An 18,822-nucleotide genomic window follows, 5' to 3' on the forward strand; every position below is an offset into this window, starting at 1 on the left:
AGAATGGCACTGGCACCATCTGATGTCAACACACATCTGGTGGGCCTCAGCTCTGTAGCTGCCAACTTTGTGTGTCAAATATGTTTTTCACTATCTTGCATTTGTACAGTGCTCAGATTTACAACTTTCAATGTCAGTTTTGTATTTCCATGCTCAATTTTTATGTTTGGTTTTTTCAAATGAGCCTCATTTCAGGTTGATATGGTGGGTAGTGACAATCATTACCCCATAATAGATATATCTAAAACCCAGAACATAACTTTAGCGTAAGGGGTTAGAGTTGTAGAAAAGTGCAGCGCATAAACAGGCCCTTCAGCCCATCTAGTCCGTGCCGAACCATTTAAACTGCCTACTCTCATCGACCTGCACCGGGATCATAGCCCTACCATCCATGTACCAATCTAAACTTTTCTTAGATGTTAAAATCGAGCTCACAAGCACCACTTGTGCTGGCAGCTCATTCCACATTCTCACCACCCTCTGACTGAAGAAGTTCCCCCCCCCCCACCGTTCCCCTTAAACTTCTCACCTTTCACCTTTAACCCATGACCTCTGGCTGTACTCCCATCCAATCACGGTGGAAAAAGCCTGCTTGCATTTATCCTGTCTGTACCTCTCATAATTTTTTAAACCTCTCTCAAATCCTCTCTCAATCTTCTACGTTCAAAAGAACACAGTCCTAACCTATTCAATCTTTCCTTCACTCAGGTCCTCCAGACCCGGCAACATCCTTGTAAATTTTCACTGTATTCTTTTGACCTTGTTTTACATCTTTTAGTGGGGTGAAAGGTCTGTTTCTATATGGCCCTATTATTCCAAATTTGTGTTTGGGTAGTTTAACTAGCGAGATGAATCATTTTCTGGCATTTGATGCAATCCTATCATGCCACTTTATCTTCAGAAAAGCAGAAAGTATACCCATATTCCCTCAGAATGGCTCATTTGTATTTCTGTAACATTATGCCAACAACTCATTCTGTTGATATAGTTGTTCCTGTGAGATGAATAATCATTCCTTTTTCTCAAAGTACATGTACGATTTGGCAGTGTATGTAACCCTACTCCCTCTGCTGGCAATCGAGTAACTCCAGCAAATTCCTCGTGGCCACCACTGATTGTTCTTGGAGAGAAAGACTGCAGGTGTCTGACTTAAACCTTTATATTTGTGCATGCAGTAACAGAATAGTTAACTTAATGAATTAATAAATGATAGCCTCTTGACAAATGATTAATGACTTTAGTTCAAATCTGACCATGTGCATTTAGAGGTGAATTATATATCATCATCATCATCATCATTATCATGTGCCATGTCATATGACATCATCATTATGTATGATGTGGGCAATCATGGTCTATGACCATGAAAATTCTTGGCAAATTCTACAGAAATGGTTTGCACTGCTGCCTTCTGGGCAGTGTCTTTCAATACGGGTGACTCCAGCCATTATCAATACTTTTCAGAGATTGTCTGCCTGGCGTCAGTGTTCACATAGCCAGGACTTGTGATATGCACCAGCTACTCATACGGCCATCCACCACCTGCTCTCATGGCTTCACGTGACCCTGACTGGGGGGCTAAGCAGGTGCTACACCTTGCCCAAGGGTGACCTGCAGGCTAGCAGAGGGAAGGAGCACCTTACACCTCCTTTTGTAGAAACATATCTCCACCCTGCCACCTGGAGTGAGAAGTGGTGAGATGGTGTTCTTGGGTTCAAAGTCCATTCAGAAATCTGATGGCAGAGGCAAGGAAGCTGTTCCTGAATTGTTGTGTGGGCCTTTAGGCTCCTGTACCTCCTCCCTGATGGTAGCAACGAGAAGTGAGCACATCCTGGGTGATGGGGGTCGGAGGGAAGGAGTACCTTACACCTCCTTTGGTAGAGACCCCGTCACCCAAGATTTATACATACATTAAGAAAAACTGGAAATAGTTACTGCATTATTGCAAAACTTCATCTACTTCCTTAATTTTTTAATGAAAGAAATTTGCAATCGTTCCTTAGTGTGACTTACGTCAGGCCTACAGCAATGTTATCTAATGACATTTCAACTGTACTCTGAAAGGCACTTAGTAGCAGCTTTCCAGCAATGCCCATCATCACATAGGAAGAAACTATATCAACAAAACAAGTTGGTGGCATAATGATAGAGAAATATGAATGAGCTGCACAGAGGTGTATAGGTATAGAGTCAGCTATTTATTTAGCACGGCTTTTCCGAAGTTAAGGAGGCATGATAGGATATCATCAAGGGCCTGTAAATGACTATCTATAGTTATAGCAGATACTCAGTGCCCATATCCCTTACTTATGCCCGTTATGCCTGCTGGCGTTTTGGGCAGCAATGAAGGTCCTCCATCTTGGTCTATCCTTGGCCACTCAGAAGTAGAAGGATTCTTCACTGCTGCTTCCACAACAATTTTGCTTTACCAGTCAGGGCTGTTAGTCTTGGGCTGAGCCCGTGAACCTGGAGGAGCAGTGGACCACTCTTAGTCTGACCTCTTCCCTTTGACCTGTTTGGCATGGGTGACCCAAAGCTGAAAGCCCTGACTCCAGCCAACATAGATCCCTGGGTCACGGAAGCCCTCAAGCCTCCAAACCATGAGAAAGCTGTGATCCTCTTGGAAGCAATGAATTGAATTGAATTGACTTTATTTCTTAACTCCTTCACATACATGAGGAGTAAAAATCTTTACGTTACATCTCCACCTAAATGTGTAATATGCAATCATAGTAATTTTTAATAAACAGAACAGTCAATGTAATATAGAATACACTATATTACATCAGTCTGATGGCCTGGTGGAAGAAGCTGTCCTGGAGCCTGTCGGTCCTGGCTTTTGTGCTGTGGTATCGCTTCCCGGATGGTAGTAGCTGGAATAGATTGTGGTTGGGATGGCTCGGGCCCCCAATGATCCCATGGGCCCTTTTTCCATACTTGTCCTTGTAAATGTCCTGAATGGTGGGAATTTCACAACTACAGATGCGCTGGGCTGTCCGCACCACTCTCTGCAGAGTTCTGCGATTGAGGGAGGTATGGTTCCCATACCAGGTAGTGATGCAGCCAGTCAGGATGTTCTCAGTTGTGCCCCTGTAGACAGTTCTTAGGATTTGGGGGTCCATACCAAACTTCTTCAACCATCTGTGGTGAAAGAGGCGCTGTTGTGCCTTTTTCACCACACAGCTGGTGTGTACAGACCACGTGAGGTCCTCAGTGATGTGGATGCCGAGAAACTTAAATCTGTTCACCCTCTCAACCCCAGATCCATTGATGTCTGTAGAGGTTGGCCTGTCTCCATTCCTCCTGTAATCCATATTAATGATGGAATAAGACCTGCGTTTGCACTTGTGACAGGTTTATTCATGAGTTTACTTTAGCCGTATAATCGTTGGAGCTTAAAAGAGTTCAGAAGGAACTCAGAGTACAGATAAGGGGGGCAAAGGAGCAGTATAGGAGGACGCTAGAACAAAAGCTGCAGAAAAAAAGCATGAAGGAGGTGTGGGATGGGATGAAGATCATCACCGGATGCGGTGCAAAGCGGGGGGCGAATATAAGTGGAGATGTGGAGAAAGCGAACCAGCTGAACAACTTCTTCAACAGGTTCGACAGCTCAATCTCATCCTCACCGCAGAACTCCACACCAGGCTTACTTCCCTCACAGGAAAATAGCCACTCACAGGAGACCTTGCCCACGCCCAGGATTACAGCTGCACAGGTGGAAGGTCAACTGAGGAAGATCTGTACCAGCAAGGCGGCTGGACCGGATGGAGTTTCCCCACGATTACTGAGGGCCTGTGCGACTGAGCTGGGAGAACCACTACAGCGCATCTTCAACATGAGCCTGGAGCAGAGAAGAGTACCCAGACAGTGGAAAACATCCTGTATTGTCCCGGTACCGAAGAAACCACAACCAAAGGAGTTGAATGACTTCAGACCTGTTGCCTTGACGTCGCACGTTATGAAGACCATGGAGCGGCTGATAATACAGAATCTGAGGCCACAAACCAGGCACGCCCAGGATCCTCTTCAGTTTGCGTATAAGGAGAAGGTGGGAGTGGAGGATGCTATCACGTATTTGCTGCACAAATCACTCTCTCACCTAGAGGGGGTCAGTTGTGCTGTGAGGATTACATTCCTTGACTTCTCTAGTGCCTTTAACACCATCCAGCCCAAGATCTTAAGGCACAAACTAACGGAGATGGGAGTAGACTCTCACATGGTGGATTGGATAGTGGACTACTTGACAGATAGACCTCAGTATGTGCGGTTGGGAGACTGTAGGTCTGACACGGTGGTCAGCAGCACAGGGGCGCCGCAGGGAACCGTACTCTCTCCGGTCCTGTTCACCCTGTACACATCAGACTTCCAATATAACTCGGAGTCCTGCCATGTGCAGAAGTTCGCTGATGACACGGCTATAGTGGGGTGTGTCAGGAATGGACAGGAGGAGGAGTATAGGAAACTGATACAGGACTTTGTGATATGGTGCAACTCAAACTACCTGCGTCTCAATATCACCAAGACCAAGGAGATGGTGGTGGACTTTAGGAGATCTAGGCCTCATATGGAGCCAATGATCATTAATGGAGAATGTGTGGAGCAGGTTAAGACCTACAAGTATCTGGGAGTACAGTTAGACGAGAAGCTAGACTGGACTGCCAACACAGATGCCTTGTGCAGGAAGGCACAGAGTCGACTGTACTTCCTAAGAAGGTTGGCGTCATTCAATGTCTGTAGTGAGATGCTGAAGATGTTCTATAGGTCAGTTGTGGAGAGCGCCCTCTTCTTTGTGGTGGCGTGTTGGGGAGGCAGCATTAAGAAGAGGGACGCCTCACGTCTTAATAAGCTGGTAAGGAAGGCGGGCTCTGTCGTGGGCAAAGTACTGGAGGGTTTAACATCGGTAGCTGAGCGAAGGGCGCTGAGTAGGCTACGGTCAATTATGGATAACTCTGAACATCCTCTACATAGCACCATCCAGAGACAGAGAAGCAGTTTCAGCGACAGGTTACTATCGATGCAATGCTCCTCAGACAGGATGAAGAGGTCAATACTCCCCAATGCCATTAGGCTTTACAATTCTACCGCCAGGACTTAAGAACTTTTTAAAAGCTATTATTAATGCTTTTTGAGATAGTGATTTAGATGCATATCATATTTTTTTTTTACTGAGTTAAGTATTGTATGTAATTAGTTTTGCTACAACAAGTGTATGGGACATTGGAAAAAAACTTGAATTTCCCCATGGGGATGAATAAAGTATCTATCTATCTATCTATCTATCTATCTATCTATCTATCTATCTATCTATCTATCTATCTATCTATCTATCTATCTATCTATCTATCTATCTATCTATCTATCTAATCCACTTAGAGTATAATTTACTCTAAGCCTTGCTCTGGAATGCCCAGTGTAGTTAAAACAAAATGTGTGTATCCTGCTAGTCAGTATGGACAGCAAGGAAACAAACGGAACTGTTCTTTTAAAGAATTCCAAATGAAACCTTTGGCCTTAACCTGCTGCTCTGTTTTATATTTCATGGTAGTGTAGTGGTTAGCACAACGCTTTACAGTACCGGAGACCGGGGTTCAATTCCCGCCACTCCCTGTGTTCTGCCTGTGACCACTTTGGTATCCTTCAGGTGCCCCGGTTTCCTCCCATAGTCCAAGGACGTACCGGTTGGTAGGTTAATCAGACATTGTAAATTGTGTTACGTACACACAACGCTGTAAAAGTATCGGCAGCAATGGAACACCCTTGGAGTCTGGTTTTACTGTTAACATTCATTATTTTATTAGTAACTACTCATATAGTAACTTAAGCCAGGTAAACTAAGGGTTAGCAGTGTTATGCATATATAGGTGTAAAAATGAAGTTCCCACACTTATTGAAGCTCAGGTGGCAAGAGTTACAGTCTGACGATGGTACGTAAGAAAGTTTAGTTCAAACAACAGAATTGTTACTGTTGGTATGAGAGAGATATTTGTAATCCGTATAAACAGGTGTCGTTGATCTTCCCTTTGTCCTCTGAATCCTTCAAGTTAGCCAGATGTGACTCCACTAAGGGTACCATCTTCAAGTGGTAAAACTACTAACCCAGGCAAGGGTTAAACACACCGATAGTTCCCACAGGGTCACCCTTACACACACAGTGTGACAGCCACTGATCCAGTTCCATGACATATGAAGTAACTCCAACAGTGATTTGCCACGGGATGCCTTCTTCAGTGAAATACCACACCCAGACAAGGGTAAACACACATGTGGTATTCACAAAGGTTTCCCCCTCACCAGAGAACCCACTGCTGTGGATTAACTATGTGACAATCACACTTTCGTATTCGAATGGAATCAAACTCACCCTTATGGGCTACTTGGAGAGACTCCAAACAGTGATCTCTTTGTCACTAGGTTTCTTCTGTTTCAAACCTTCCTCTTCTCCCCTCTCTGCAAACTTCTTCTAGTTGCAGCACTTGTGAGAGTCATTTATTAATACTCTGGATCGATCTCAACTCACCCCCTTTTGGGCTACTGAAAGTTTAAACCAGCGACCCCACTCACTGGTGTCTTTCATTGACCGAAACCATCTCGACTCTGACCGCGTGTGCCTTTGTGTCCTTGTATATTCAAAACAAGCCGCAGAACAAAAATGTCCCTCATATAACTCCACCTCTGTCACCATAGTAACCAAGCAATTTTGTAGTCAGTAGAAATCACACAGTGTCCAAAAGTCCGTCTCATTCTCTCGGCGTTTTAAAGTGACAGTCCACAGAAAAAATGAACCCCAGGGGTATATAACAATTGTCGCGTCGTTAGGCTCGGATTAAATGATGTGACTGCTGGACGCCGCAGTTCAAAGGGCCAGAAGAGCCTATTCCATGCTGTATCTGAAAAAAAATGAAAGTAAACAAGAAAATATTAATAGTCAATTTCAGAATCGGATTTATTATCACTGACTTAGATGGTGTGAAATTTGTTTTGTGGCAGCAGTACGGTGCAAAGATATGCCATTATGATATATCACAAAAAAACCTAGTGCAAGAAAAGAACTGACGTTTTGAAATTAATACTTTGAGGGATAATTTGAAATTGAAAACTAGGACCTTTTGTATAAGAGATGCTATTTTAGATGGGTTTGGTCAGGAATCAATGAAGGAACTGTCTTGAATATGTCTTGTATTGAGATCTGGCAGTTAAGGGACCTTTAGGAAACGGTATGTTATTATCTTTAAGTTTGCAAACAAAATACAGTGGAGTGGTTTGTGAGTTGTAAGGAGGATAAAATGGGTCTCAATGTGATTTAGACAAACTGAGAGGGAAAAAATAGAGCCGATGTAGGATAAGACTGGATGAATATATAATTATCCACTCCATTCAGAAAACTGGAAAGACAGTGTCTACTTAAGTGGTGATGGGCTGGGGAATGTGTTCATTTGCACAAGGACCTGGGAGTCCATGAACTCCAGTCAAAGAGAACAAGCACAGTCATCTGTCAACGCTGAGTCTTTTTTGCACGAGGTTTTGGGTACAGGAGCCAGGATGTTGTACATAAAATAAGTTTGCTTGGGCGAGTGAATTTGCTAGCACTTAGTAAACTCTTAGCATGGCAATCAGAGCTCATGCAACACAATACAACAGATTTACAAAATGAGAATTTGTTTGCACACGTCTGAAATTGACAAATGATCTCCCTTAGTTCTGTTGTGAAGAGAGCTGCAATGTGTGAAGGAGGGCTGAGTCACCAGCTGTGGTTTTAGAATTTCCATGTCAAATAACTCGTGCAGAAATCCCAGATTTCGTATCAGATTCATGACGTGCTGATAGTTAAAGCAGTGGCTTATTTTTGTCACAACCACTGTGTCTGACTTCATCTCCCTCTGTTCACATGAATTACCTGTCCTGCTGCCTACTAATTTATTTCCAGATTTCATCCACGGAGTTTTGCTTTTCTTTTATTATCTATGGTTTTGTACTTCAATCATTCTTTTCCTATCTACCCAGGTTCTAGATGTTTGCAACTGTTGACATTTTCACGGTACATCATAAGTGTCTAAAGTTTCTTTTGCTTCTCCCAATATGACTCCCAAAACCTTTATGCTAGAACAGTCCTTGGTTAAGCATCTATTTTCTCTTGAAAACTCAACAGGTCATTTTATATCTTCTTCAATCCATTTCTTTTTATTTTGGCCTCTTTTAGACCATAAGGGCATTGTATTTCACAACAGAATTAGGCTATTTGGCCCATCGAGTCTCCTCTACCATTTTGTCATGGTTAATCCATTTCCCCCTCAGCCCCAATCTCCTGCCTTCTCCCCATATCCCTTCATGCCCTGACTAATCAAGAATTTATCAGCCTCTGCCTTGAATATAATTTTCTTACTTCTTACCTGCTATTCTGTGATAGGTGTTTTAATGAAGTTGCAGATTCTTCCTCAGCTGTTGAGAATTCTCAGTATTTATAATCTTTTTTTCCAGGATTTCTGCTCCTGCTGGTTTTAACATCTTTTTGTTCTCTACGTCAGCTGCCGAATCCCCAGTGCTGATATTCCAATTCTGAAATTTAATATGTTGTAAAATGCATCCAATTACAGCCTCCTTCTTTCTAACCCCTTTGCAAAAGTTTCAAACTTCAGAACTTTTCCTCGGTGGAAAAGTGTACTTATCAGTGCTTGGTGCGGTGCCCGATGGGAAGAAGCAAATGCTGTCGGAGAAAAAGAACTTGTGAAATTCACTAGGTGAGGGGGGATTGAAGTGGTCCCAGGTGAGGGGGGAGATTAAAAGGTACGAAAAATGAGGACTGCCTTAACAAATCTGAATCACCGTGCTGTTATACCTTTGTATAACCTCATTAACAATGTTCAAAGGATTAGCAAATGTAAATTAAGTTAGAATTCTGTGTGAGCTTTGCACCAGTTCTTATCCTTTGATACTCACGGGAAATATCTGGAATCTGGGAATGTGTAACGTGGTGGGGCAGGGAGTGGTGCATTAAAATTAGTTGCCCCCCCGGTGATATCTATCTATCTCTCTCTCTCTCTCTCTCTCATGAATGAGAGCTTACTACCGAATCTCGAATTGGGGGGACTGTAGCATCGAAAGGGTGACTGTTTGCCTGGCTGCGGAAGGAGTGATATCTCTCTCCCTTGTTCACGAGAGAGAGAGAGAGAGAGAGAGATAGAGAGAGCCCGAGGAACGTCGGACTGTTGGGATGAACAGTAGTTTTTCTTGGACTGTAGCCCGTGGTCTCTTTTTGAGAGCTTTGCTGGTGCTTGCATGGTGGGTGGTGAGATTCTGAAGCTCCCTGCTAGAATAAGTGGGGGTGGAGGGTTGATGCTGCTAGCTGCTGCTTGTGCATGTGGTGGGGGGGGGGGGGTGGTTGGAGTTCATAGATTTTCTCTGTTATTCATTCTTTGGGGTTTTTCTTCTGTTTTGAGGAGGTCTGCGGAGAGCAAGAGTTTCAGGTGGTGTTATTCAATGGAACAATTGAACTTTGTTTCTCAGACTAAGAATTCTCTTGAGATCTCTGCGGAAAGAGCACCACACTTCATCTGTCTTGTCTTTCCCTAGCTACTGACCTGCAGCAACGCCTGGTGTTCCACCCTTCAGTAATCATTAAGGAGGGTTACCTGTACAAGAGGAAAGCTGAGGGTGTGAACCTTGTCACTCGCTTCACTTTCAAAAAGCGCTATTTCTGGCTCAGCAGTGAAAGTCTGTCATACGCCAAGTCTTCAGACTGGCAGGTAAGAGGGGAGAGCTGTAACAATGATATATGATTCACACGTTGAGAGATTGCAGTGTCTGGACCTGTCTTAAAACAAACCTTTCAAAGTAAAGGGTTGCATTCATTTTGAACATCACCCATACAAAATGATCCAGACTAGTTTTTTTTAACTTTAGATCTTCAGGGCTGTTTTAACTTTGATCCAGTCTAAGGCCCGCCCCCCCCCCCCCCATTCTAAAGGATATGTATTCAGTGATTACAGTATCACATTTCTACAATACTACAGTATTCCACAATACTCACTATAGTTTCAAATATATGTGTAACAAAGTTATCTAAATCCAGAACACACTTGGGCCCCTGTGATGCCCACTGATCCTGGAATTTTCCCATTTTACCTGTCGATACTCCATCTGGTTGGCAGAATAGAGATTCGTCTCTACCAAAGGAGGTGTAAGGCGCTCCTTCCCTCCGCTAGACTGCAGGTTACCCTTGGGCAAGGTGTAGCACCTGCTTAGCCCCCCCCCCCCCCCCCCACACCAATCAGGGTCATGTGAAGCCACGGGAGTAGGTGCTGGATGATCCTATGAGCAGCCGGTGCAGATCACAAGTCCTGGTTATACAAGTACTGGCACCAGGCAAGACATCTCCCCGAAGAGTGTTGACAATGACTGGGGTCGTCCTTCTTGTCAAGATGCTACCCAGAAGAAGGCAATGGCAAACCACTTCTGTAGAATTTGCCAAGAATCATTATGGTCGTAGATCATGATCACCCACATCATACGACACGGCACATAATGATGATGCCATACAACATGGCACATGATGATGATGCCATACGACACGGCACATAATGATGATGCCATACAACATGGCACATGATGATGATGTATAATTCACCTATAAGTGAGATTTGAACTAAAGCCGTTAATCGTTATTCATGAAGCTATTGTTTATTTATTCATTAAGTTATACGACATGTCACATAGTGATGATGCTGACTGCATGCCCCTTCTCCAGGGATCCTCAGGCACTGATGTAATTCTGGAAGGGGGAGCAGACAATCAGTTCTGACAATTGATTCACTTTCATCAACTCAATGGCTTTATGTCTGGCAGAATTACTGCTGTCTCTGAAGATGGGCTGAATGGCCTAATGCTACCCCCTATGCCTTACGGTCCTATGATCTTATTTAATCAGCTCAATTTTTGATGTACAGCTGCAGTATTCAATCTCCAGCTTCTGTGTGAAAAAGCTTCCCATTCTGCTTGAAGATTTATCCAAAACTTTTGCTTGTCCTTCATCCCAAGAGTGTTTACACACCAATCATATTTGGTATCGGTTTCGTAGCATGATGTTTGGGATTGTTGGTTCTATGGGCTGGGTTGAGAATCTGTAGCTGGCGTCAGGAATTATTGAGTAAGTAGTGATTTTAGGTGTGTATGGTTTATTCAATCCTGGGTGGATTTGACAACTCAGATCTGGTTTCTGGCACAATGTAGACAGCTGAGTGGGTTCTCTTGGAATGTTTCAACATTAGTTAATGCACAGAGTCAAATACAGGTCTGAACTGGGTTGTCCAAATTTAGTTCATGAATCATACCGTTTAATTACAAAGAAGGGTGCAGTGAGACTAAGGACACTGAGTATTATAACCAAACTTGCATTTGAAACTAGTATGTCCAAAATTAAAATAAGGTCTTACTGCCACTTTAAAGAAACAAACAATTATTACAACAGTCGATAATCTCAGGAGATTTGAATTCTTCCTGAGTGTATGCGTCAAATCAAATCAGATTAAGTGTAATTATCATTCAACCATTCATGGATACAGCTGAACGAAACAGCTTTCTTCTGGGGTCAAGGTGCAAAACATACACAGCACGTTCAAGATAGCGAGCAAGAAAAAGTCACACACACAAAAAAAAAACAAGACCCTGAGCGACATGTCCCACAAATTGATTGTACAGATCCCCGGTAGTCCACAGCCCCCCATTGCAATCCAGCCTGTCATTCCACATGATCATCACTGGAGGGCAGCACTACCAGGAGAGGCCAGACCCCAACCAAGCACGGACACCGCATTGCACCGCCTCCTGTGTACAGCAACAGGCAAGCCCGCGCGCGGCATGAGGCCTAGTACCAGCTACGGCCGCGGTGTGTGCCAGAAACTTGACACTTCAATATTATGGATATTCTTTGGGAACTTTGGTGAGATGAGATGGACGTCACTCACAGTGTGGTGTGTCTGAAATCTTTGACAGCAGGCTTTCCAGGAGCATGCTGACTGTGCACTCAGTTTGTTTTTGATTAGATGGAGACATTTATTTCCATTTCAATGAGATTGTTCAGCTTTTCCAATGCGTCAATCACAGCCCAGGAAGTTATAGCGCGTGCTATAAAGCCTAACTGCTTCCGGCGGGACAGAGTGACTGCAGAGCGTGACTGAGGCCACTTTGAATTATCTTTGTTTATGCACACTTCTCTGTCGGTTTAACCACAGCATTAGTTCATTTAAGAGAAATGGGTTGGCGTGCCACTGAAATCTCGAACAGAAGAATGCTGTTTGAACGTTTGAAGTATTTTCCAATTGTAATTTCAAAATGACATTGAGCAGAATGTTCTGAGCTTGAGCATTGCCCCATTTTTACAGATAGAGCAAACAAAATGATCAAGAGGCAATGCAAACCTAAATAATTAATTAAAGGGAGAAAGCAGCAGCTGTGGTTTAAGATATATCTCACTGCTTGATGTGTTGTGAATAGGGAATGGGTGCTCTTTATTGGTTTCCTTCAGTTTGCAGTGCGATTCTAATTTCACACTGGGCTGATACATGCCAACACCAGACAGCCCCGGCCTAGTTGGAGTTCACAGGGACAGGGAACCTGCCATACATGTGCCTCTCTAGCACCTACCTTTTCACCGTGAGGAAAATCTTGCGCAGTATCAAGGGACCGCGATCTCCCAGATTCTCCTCACACTTTCTGGCCTCTTTGTAAAGGAATACAACGCTATAGATATTAAAATAAATTCCATTCCCTCCTCTCCAAATGTTCCGGTCATTTTCCTCCTCTAGCTCCCTCATGCTTGGGGTTTACTGCCACTTCTCTGGTGACTGATGGACATTCTCACAGCATCCCTTCATTTCTTCTTCCAGAGTGGTGTGATCCTAGTGCAGGGAAATTCTGCCCTCAGATCCTTCCTCACCCTGTCCTTGCCCTCCGTCTGCCAAATGCTGGACGGAGACTTTGTACAACACGTAGCCAACCTTGGACTTTGATCTGGCAAGAGCCGGTTGAAACCAGCTCGGTTGAGTGTAGTAATTGACCTTTCTGATTGGTATAGTAATATCATGGTTTGGTTACAGAACCAGTAACGTATATGAACTGTTGATCTAGAGACATGAGTTCAAATCCCACCATGGCAGCTGGAGAATTTAAATTTACTTAAATAGATCTGGAATTATAAAGATAGCATCAGCAATGGTGACAAATAGCTTCCAACCTGATGGCATGAATATTGATTTCCCCTTCCAGTGTTTTTCTTTAAATTGCTCCCCCTCCCCTCCTCCTTCTGTCTCCTTCTCTGGCCTTTTTACCTCTTCTCACCGGCCGATCATTTCCCGCTGGGGTCCCATCGCCCCTCACATTCTCCTATGGTCCACTCTCCTCTCTCACCAGCTCCCTTCCTCACCGGCCCTTGACCTTTCCCACCCACCTATCACCTTCCAGCCTTCCCCTAACCCCCACTTTTTTATTCTGGCATCCTCCCCCTTCCTTTGCCATCCTGAAGAAGGGTCTCAGCCCGAAACGTCGACTGCTCATTTATTTCCATAGTTGCTGCCTGACCTGCTGAGTTCCTCCAGCACTTTGTCTGAGTTGCAATCCTATTAGGTTGTTGCTTATACCCATCCAGTTTAATTACCTACCGGGGAAAATAATGCCTGCCCTGCTTGCTCAGCCCAGCATATACATGGAATGAGTTCTGGGAGAATCCCAGGGGGAATCTGGCAGCATTGAAACACCTGAGGCTGGGATAAGGACCACATTGTTTCCCATGACTCCTGGAGATACTGCCACACATGCATCATACTATGCGACATCATTACTATGTGCATCCAATAACACTGGACAACAATTTTTTTTCAAAGGAGTTGCTTCCTCAGAATTTTTTTTTCTTTGTTGACTGTAGACTGGTTGAAGCTGACTGAACACAAATACAATTTCAGACTACTTGCATCATGTAGGAATTTGGAGAAACAAGAACTCTTATTGAATGTAATATTGCATAATGGTGCCGATGTTGCGCAATAGTTCAACTAAGCTAAAACTGTTTTGTTGATGATTTTCGTTTGTACTCAGTGTCTGAGCTTCTCGCTTAAGTGTCCAACAATAATCAGCCGGCATTGATGGATTCCAGTTGCCCTGATACCGTTTCTCCATGACCGCAATGTCCTGGTGAAACCTTTCAGCATGATCCTCACTGATGGCACCACGATGTGCAGGGAAGAAGTCTAAATGGGAATGCAGAAAATGTATCTTCAGTGACATGTTGCACTTCATGGTTTTGTATGCTTGAAGCATGTTGTCAAACGGCCTCATGGAGTTTGGTGCTCTGTAGTTGCAAAGAAAATCTTCAATAACATCTTTGAATGCTTTCCTTGTGACTTTCTCTGGTCCCACTAGAAGTTCTTCGAATTGCCTGTCATTGATTACCTGTTTGATTTGTGGACCAACAAAAATGCCTTCCTTAACCTTAGCATCAGTTATTCTGACCTGAATTATGAATTGAAATAGCCAATATAGGCGATTTTTAAAAAATGGTGCATGATAGGGAAATTCCGCGGTGATTTTCATGATCAGCAGTCCAAAATCCATAAAGTATACCCAGAAGTATTCAGGAAGCAAAATCTTTGTTGTCCAAAGTTATTTTTATCTTAATTGATGTAAGTTTGTAATATGCTTTAATTTGCTGTAGTCATTGATCCTGTCCATTTGTGTAGTTTAATGTAAAACAGCCGTGACAATCTGCGCCAGGGTTCCTCCCAGGATAGTCTCATTTACCAGCGATGGAATCATGTTACTTATACACGAAGATTTCCACTTTATTTTAGGAAGAAAAGTAATTCTGAAGAAGGCCATTTTTAACTTAAAGAGAGGGCCAAACGATCCTACCCTTAATAACACGGTTAGGGAGTTAGTAGACAGCACTCCACACAGGGAGAAAAGGTGACTTCTGCTGAAACTCTGATCCCTTCCAACAGATTCTGATGGATTTCTGGATTTTGTTTAACGATCTTTCTGCAAATGCACTTGAATGCTCCTTCTCTCTCTCGCTCTTGTCCCACTCTCCCCCCTCCTTGTTTGTTCTCTCTCTCTCTCTCTCTCTCTCTCTCTCTCTGTTTTTTATTTTTCTTTGTCTTTCAGTCTAAATTTGAGATTCTCCTTCTCACTGCTAATCTCGTTTTTTCTGACCTTAATCTCTCTCACCCTTTGTATCTTTTACACATCTTTCCTTGCGCGTCTCTCTCTCTCCATCTCTCTTCCACTTTCTCCATCTTTCTCTCAGCTCTGTTTTCTCATTATCTCTATCTCCCGCTGATCTATGTCCTTACTCCGTCTCTCCTGTCCTCCCTCATTGCTGTTCACCTGTCTCTCCCTCCTTCTCACTCTCCAGCTGAGTAGCTGACGTTATCCTGGGATATTCACTTGGTTACAAAACAGGAGGCCCAGCTGGTAGTGCTGAATGCCTTTGGAAAACCAACCCTGCATCATACAACTTTGTTTGACACTTAACTTTCTGGTCTGAACAACATTAAGATTCTGTTGATTGAGATTGCTTTCTCTGTGAGTGAGATCGGGTTGACCATGGGCGCTGCGTCCCGGATGTCTAGATACACAAGCCAGGGCAGTACGATATGGAGAGCACGCCCCCCCCCCTCTCCATACGAAGGGACAGCAGAGACCGAGACAGTTTGGCACCAGCATTGTCGCAGGAGTTGCCAGTCAGCATTGAACTCAGTGTAGGACTGCCTTAGGGACTCCAGCTCCGGATCTTTCCTCTGGATTTTCTCCCGAAGCCTTCCCCCCATGAGTGGGTATCGCCGCAAGGCAGCGGAGGCTGGAGATCAGAGTTCTCCTTCTCCTTCTCCAGCCGCTGCTGACGAGCCCCATTTGCCTGAAGTGAGAGGTTTTAAGGCGCCAGTAACCTGCCTTTGCCCCCTCTATCGGTAGGAACTGTTCCGCCGGGCTTAGTAGCCAGGCCGCACGTGAAGGCTAGGAGGGACTTGGTTGTCAGAAGCTATTTGAGATGCATGCCGTTAGGAGCATTTAATCGGTAGTGGGAGATTATATCCACTGCCACCCCTGTTTATAACAACCTTAAATTGCTTTCTCTATGAAAAATGTAAATTTTAGCTTTTTTTTTTGCGCATTGTATTGAATGATACCAAGGCTTACAGCTTGTTGTGAGCCAGCCTTGGCTATCAATAATCTGGTTTCACCCTGTGCATAAGATGCTGTTTGTTTGGTGTCAGTTATTCTGAAAGTTCAAAGTGCGGAGCTACGAGCAGAATGAGGCAGCTTGCCTTTCTCTGAATCGGGAGGTTCTGAGTGTCCTGCCACGGAAGCCGTAGGGCTATCAGACCCTTTGATCCGAGTGAGGGTTAATACCAAGTGGTGAGAGCCAGACGGAACAGAAGGACGTTCCTTTAGAACAGAGATGAGGAGGAATTTCTTTAACCAGACAGTGGAGAGTCTGTGGGATTGATTACCACAGATGACTGTGGAGGCCAAGTCATTGGGTATATTTATAGCAGAGGCTGATAGGCTTTTGATTAGTATGGGTATAAAGGTTATGAGAAGGCAAGAGAATAGAGTTGAGAGAGACAGTAAATCAGCCATGTTGGATTGGTGGAGCGGACTCGATACTGCTGCTGTCTCTGGTGGTCTTATGGATGGTAGTGATTACATTGGCGATGAACTCGAATCAGGTTTTAAACACTCTATCTCTTTCCTGAAGATGACTCAAAGGGAAATGCAGCTAGAAGGCACGAGTTAATGAAGAGAGCGGAACTAATTAGATCACACCAGCCAGCAGATCAGCTCTGCTCCTGTTGCCTCTACCCTGAGAGACATGCAAACCAACAGAACAGTAACAGGATAGGCAGGATCCAAGACATGGCTCCCATATCTTAGGGCATAGTTTGCCTCAATAAAATTAATTCTGTCCCTTTCATTCGCTGCCACTTGTTGTTTCAATAAGGTGCATGGTGTGGTTTGATGTATCATTTCACCATCCTGTGTTGTCGCTTAGCAACCTGTTGGTTTAAGTGCTTCTTCCTGCAGCTTGCATGGATTCCATGGTCAGTTTATAGAGTTGACCAAACTCTGCCATGTCGTATGATGTCATCATTCTGTGCCGTGTCATATGATGTGGGAGATCATGGTCTTTTGTTGTTTTTGGCGATTTTTTTTCTACAGAAGTGGTTTGCCATTGCCTTCTTCTGGGCGGTGTCTTTACAAGATGGGTGACCCCAGCCATTATCAACACTCTTCAGAGATTGTCTGCCTGGTGTCAGTGCTCACATAACCAGGACTTGGGATCTGCATCAGCTGCTCGTACACCACCTGCACCCTTGGCTTCACATGACCCTGATCTGGAGCTAAGCAGGTGCTACACCTATGGACTAGCGGAGGGAAACAGCGCCTTACACCTCCTTTGGTAGAGACATATCTCCACCCTGCCACCCAATCTTTATAGTACCTCTCATAATTTTGTATAACCTATTCAAATCTCCCCTCATTCTCCTACACTCCATGCTCAGCTTTGTCATTTATTTAGAGAAGGGATTCCAAACCTGGGGTCCACACCCCCTCTGTTAATGGTAGGGGTCGATGGCCTAACAAGCATATGAACCCCTGGTTTAGAGAGTCAACACACACGTGTAAGTGAAATTCGCCGTTTTAATTTGGTGGACACTCGATGAGGAATAATCTTCCAAATCCAGGTTTTAAAACTAGGTTCTTTTGCACTTCACATTTCGCTATTTTCTTACCAATTTCAGGTGGTATGTGAATGTTTTCTGTTAACATGCCATTTCTGGGCCTGAGGTAGGCATGAGCTGACGAACTCACAGAGCCCGCTCCACCTGTCTTTCTTTTCTATGTGACGCTTGTCAGGTGAGGTCGTCCATCCCAATCCAGCGCATCTGTGCAGTCGAGCGAGTGGACGAAAATGCCTTCCAGCAGCTCCACATGATGCAGATCATCACGCAGGACAGTGAGGCACAGCCTCATATAATGTACATCCAATGCAAGGTAAGGACAGCGAGGCCCTTTGCTCTTATAATCCCGGCATTGCCTAATGTTGAAGTCGGTGTGCTGGGGTCTGTAAAGCCTGTTGCTATGGACGCTAGCGGAGATGATGCGCCATCTAGTGGCATCACATGGTAATGCAACAATAATCTCTGTCTAAGGTTCTGGAAACTAGTTGACATCTCAAACCAACAAACAAAGGTAATTAGTTAAACAAAACTAAGGCTTACAACGTCATTGAACGTTCATACCCTGACTTTCTTTCAGAGCTATCCACAGCCTCCAGAACATGCCTTCTTACAATGTACAAATAGTAAGTAGTCACAGGGTACAAATCTAGAAAGAGGGGTATGTTTAAGGCGACGATGTTTGTGTACGGCCAATATTATAGATAAATGGTATGCTCCAACCATCTTCAGGTATAGTATGTTGCCAGGACAAGCACACTGACGCTTGTGGTTGCTCAGAAATTATCTTATGAAATGACTCACTAAAGACAGACAGAACAGGACAAGCCATATTTATCTAAAGAGCAAACTAAAGGGGCAATGTTGTTCAGCAGGGTGCCAAAAGGTAGCAGTATTCACTTTAAATCCAGTTTTGCCTGGAGCGTTGACTTAACTTTTGAGAAATAGCACATGGTCCACATTGGAACAAAGAGGATAAATGGTGTGTGCCTGATTGATCTTTCCTGTCTTCTCTATTCTCATTCAAAATCGTAATTGCTCTGAGGTGAGGAGAGGGATGGGTATCTTCCAGGGTCTTCCTCCTCGATTCCTGCCTGTG

The 18,822-nt window shown here is 44.1% G+C and overlaps 1 protein-coding gene across 2 annotated transcripts in view; it reads left to right on the forward strand.

The window, feature by feature from the left end:
* LOC140738422 (rasGAP-activating-like protein 1) overlaps positions 1–18,822 on the forward strand; it is a 271,421-nt gene that overhangs the window by 230,688 nt on the left and 21,911 nt on the right. For both annotated transcript variants that reach the window (XM_073065690.1, XM_073065691.1), the window contains 2 exons: positions 9,568–9,740; positions 17,902–18,039. In XM_073065690.1, the coding sequence (XP_072921791.1) occupies positions 9,568–9,740; positions 17,902–18,039 (311 nt within the window). The remainder of the gene's footprint in view (positions 1–9,567; positions 9,741–17,901; positions 18,040–18,822) is intronic.

The sequence above is a fragment of the Hemitrygon akajei genome, chromosome 14 (genome assembly GCF_048418815.1).
Source record: "Hemitrygon akajei chromosome 14, sHemAka1.3, whole genome shotgun sequence".
Classification (NCBI taxonomy): Eukaryota; Metazoa; Chordata; class Chondrichthyes; order Myliobatiformes; family Dasyatidae; genus Hemitrygon; species Hemitrygon akajei.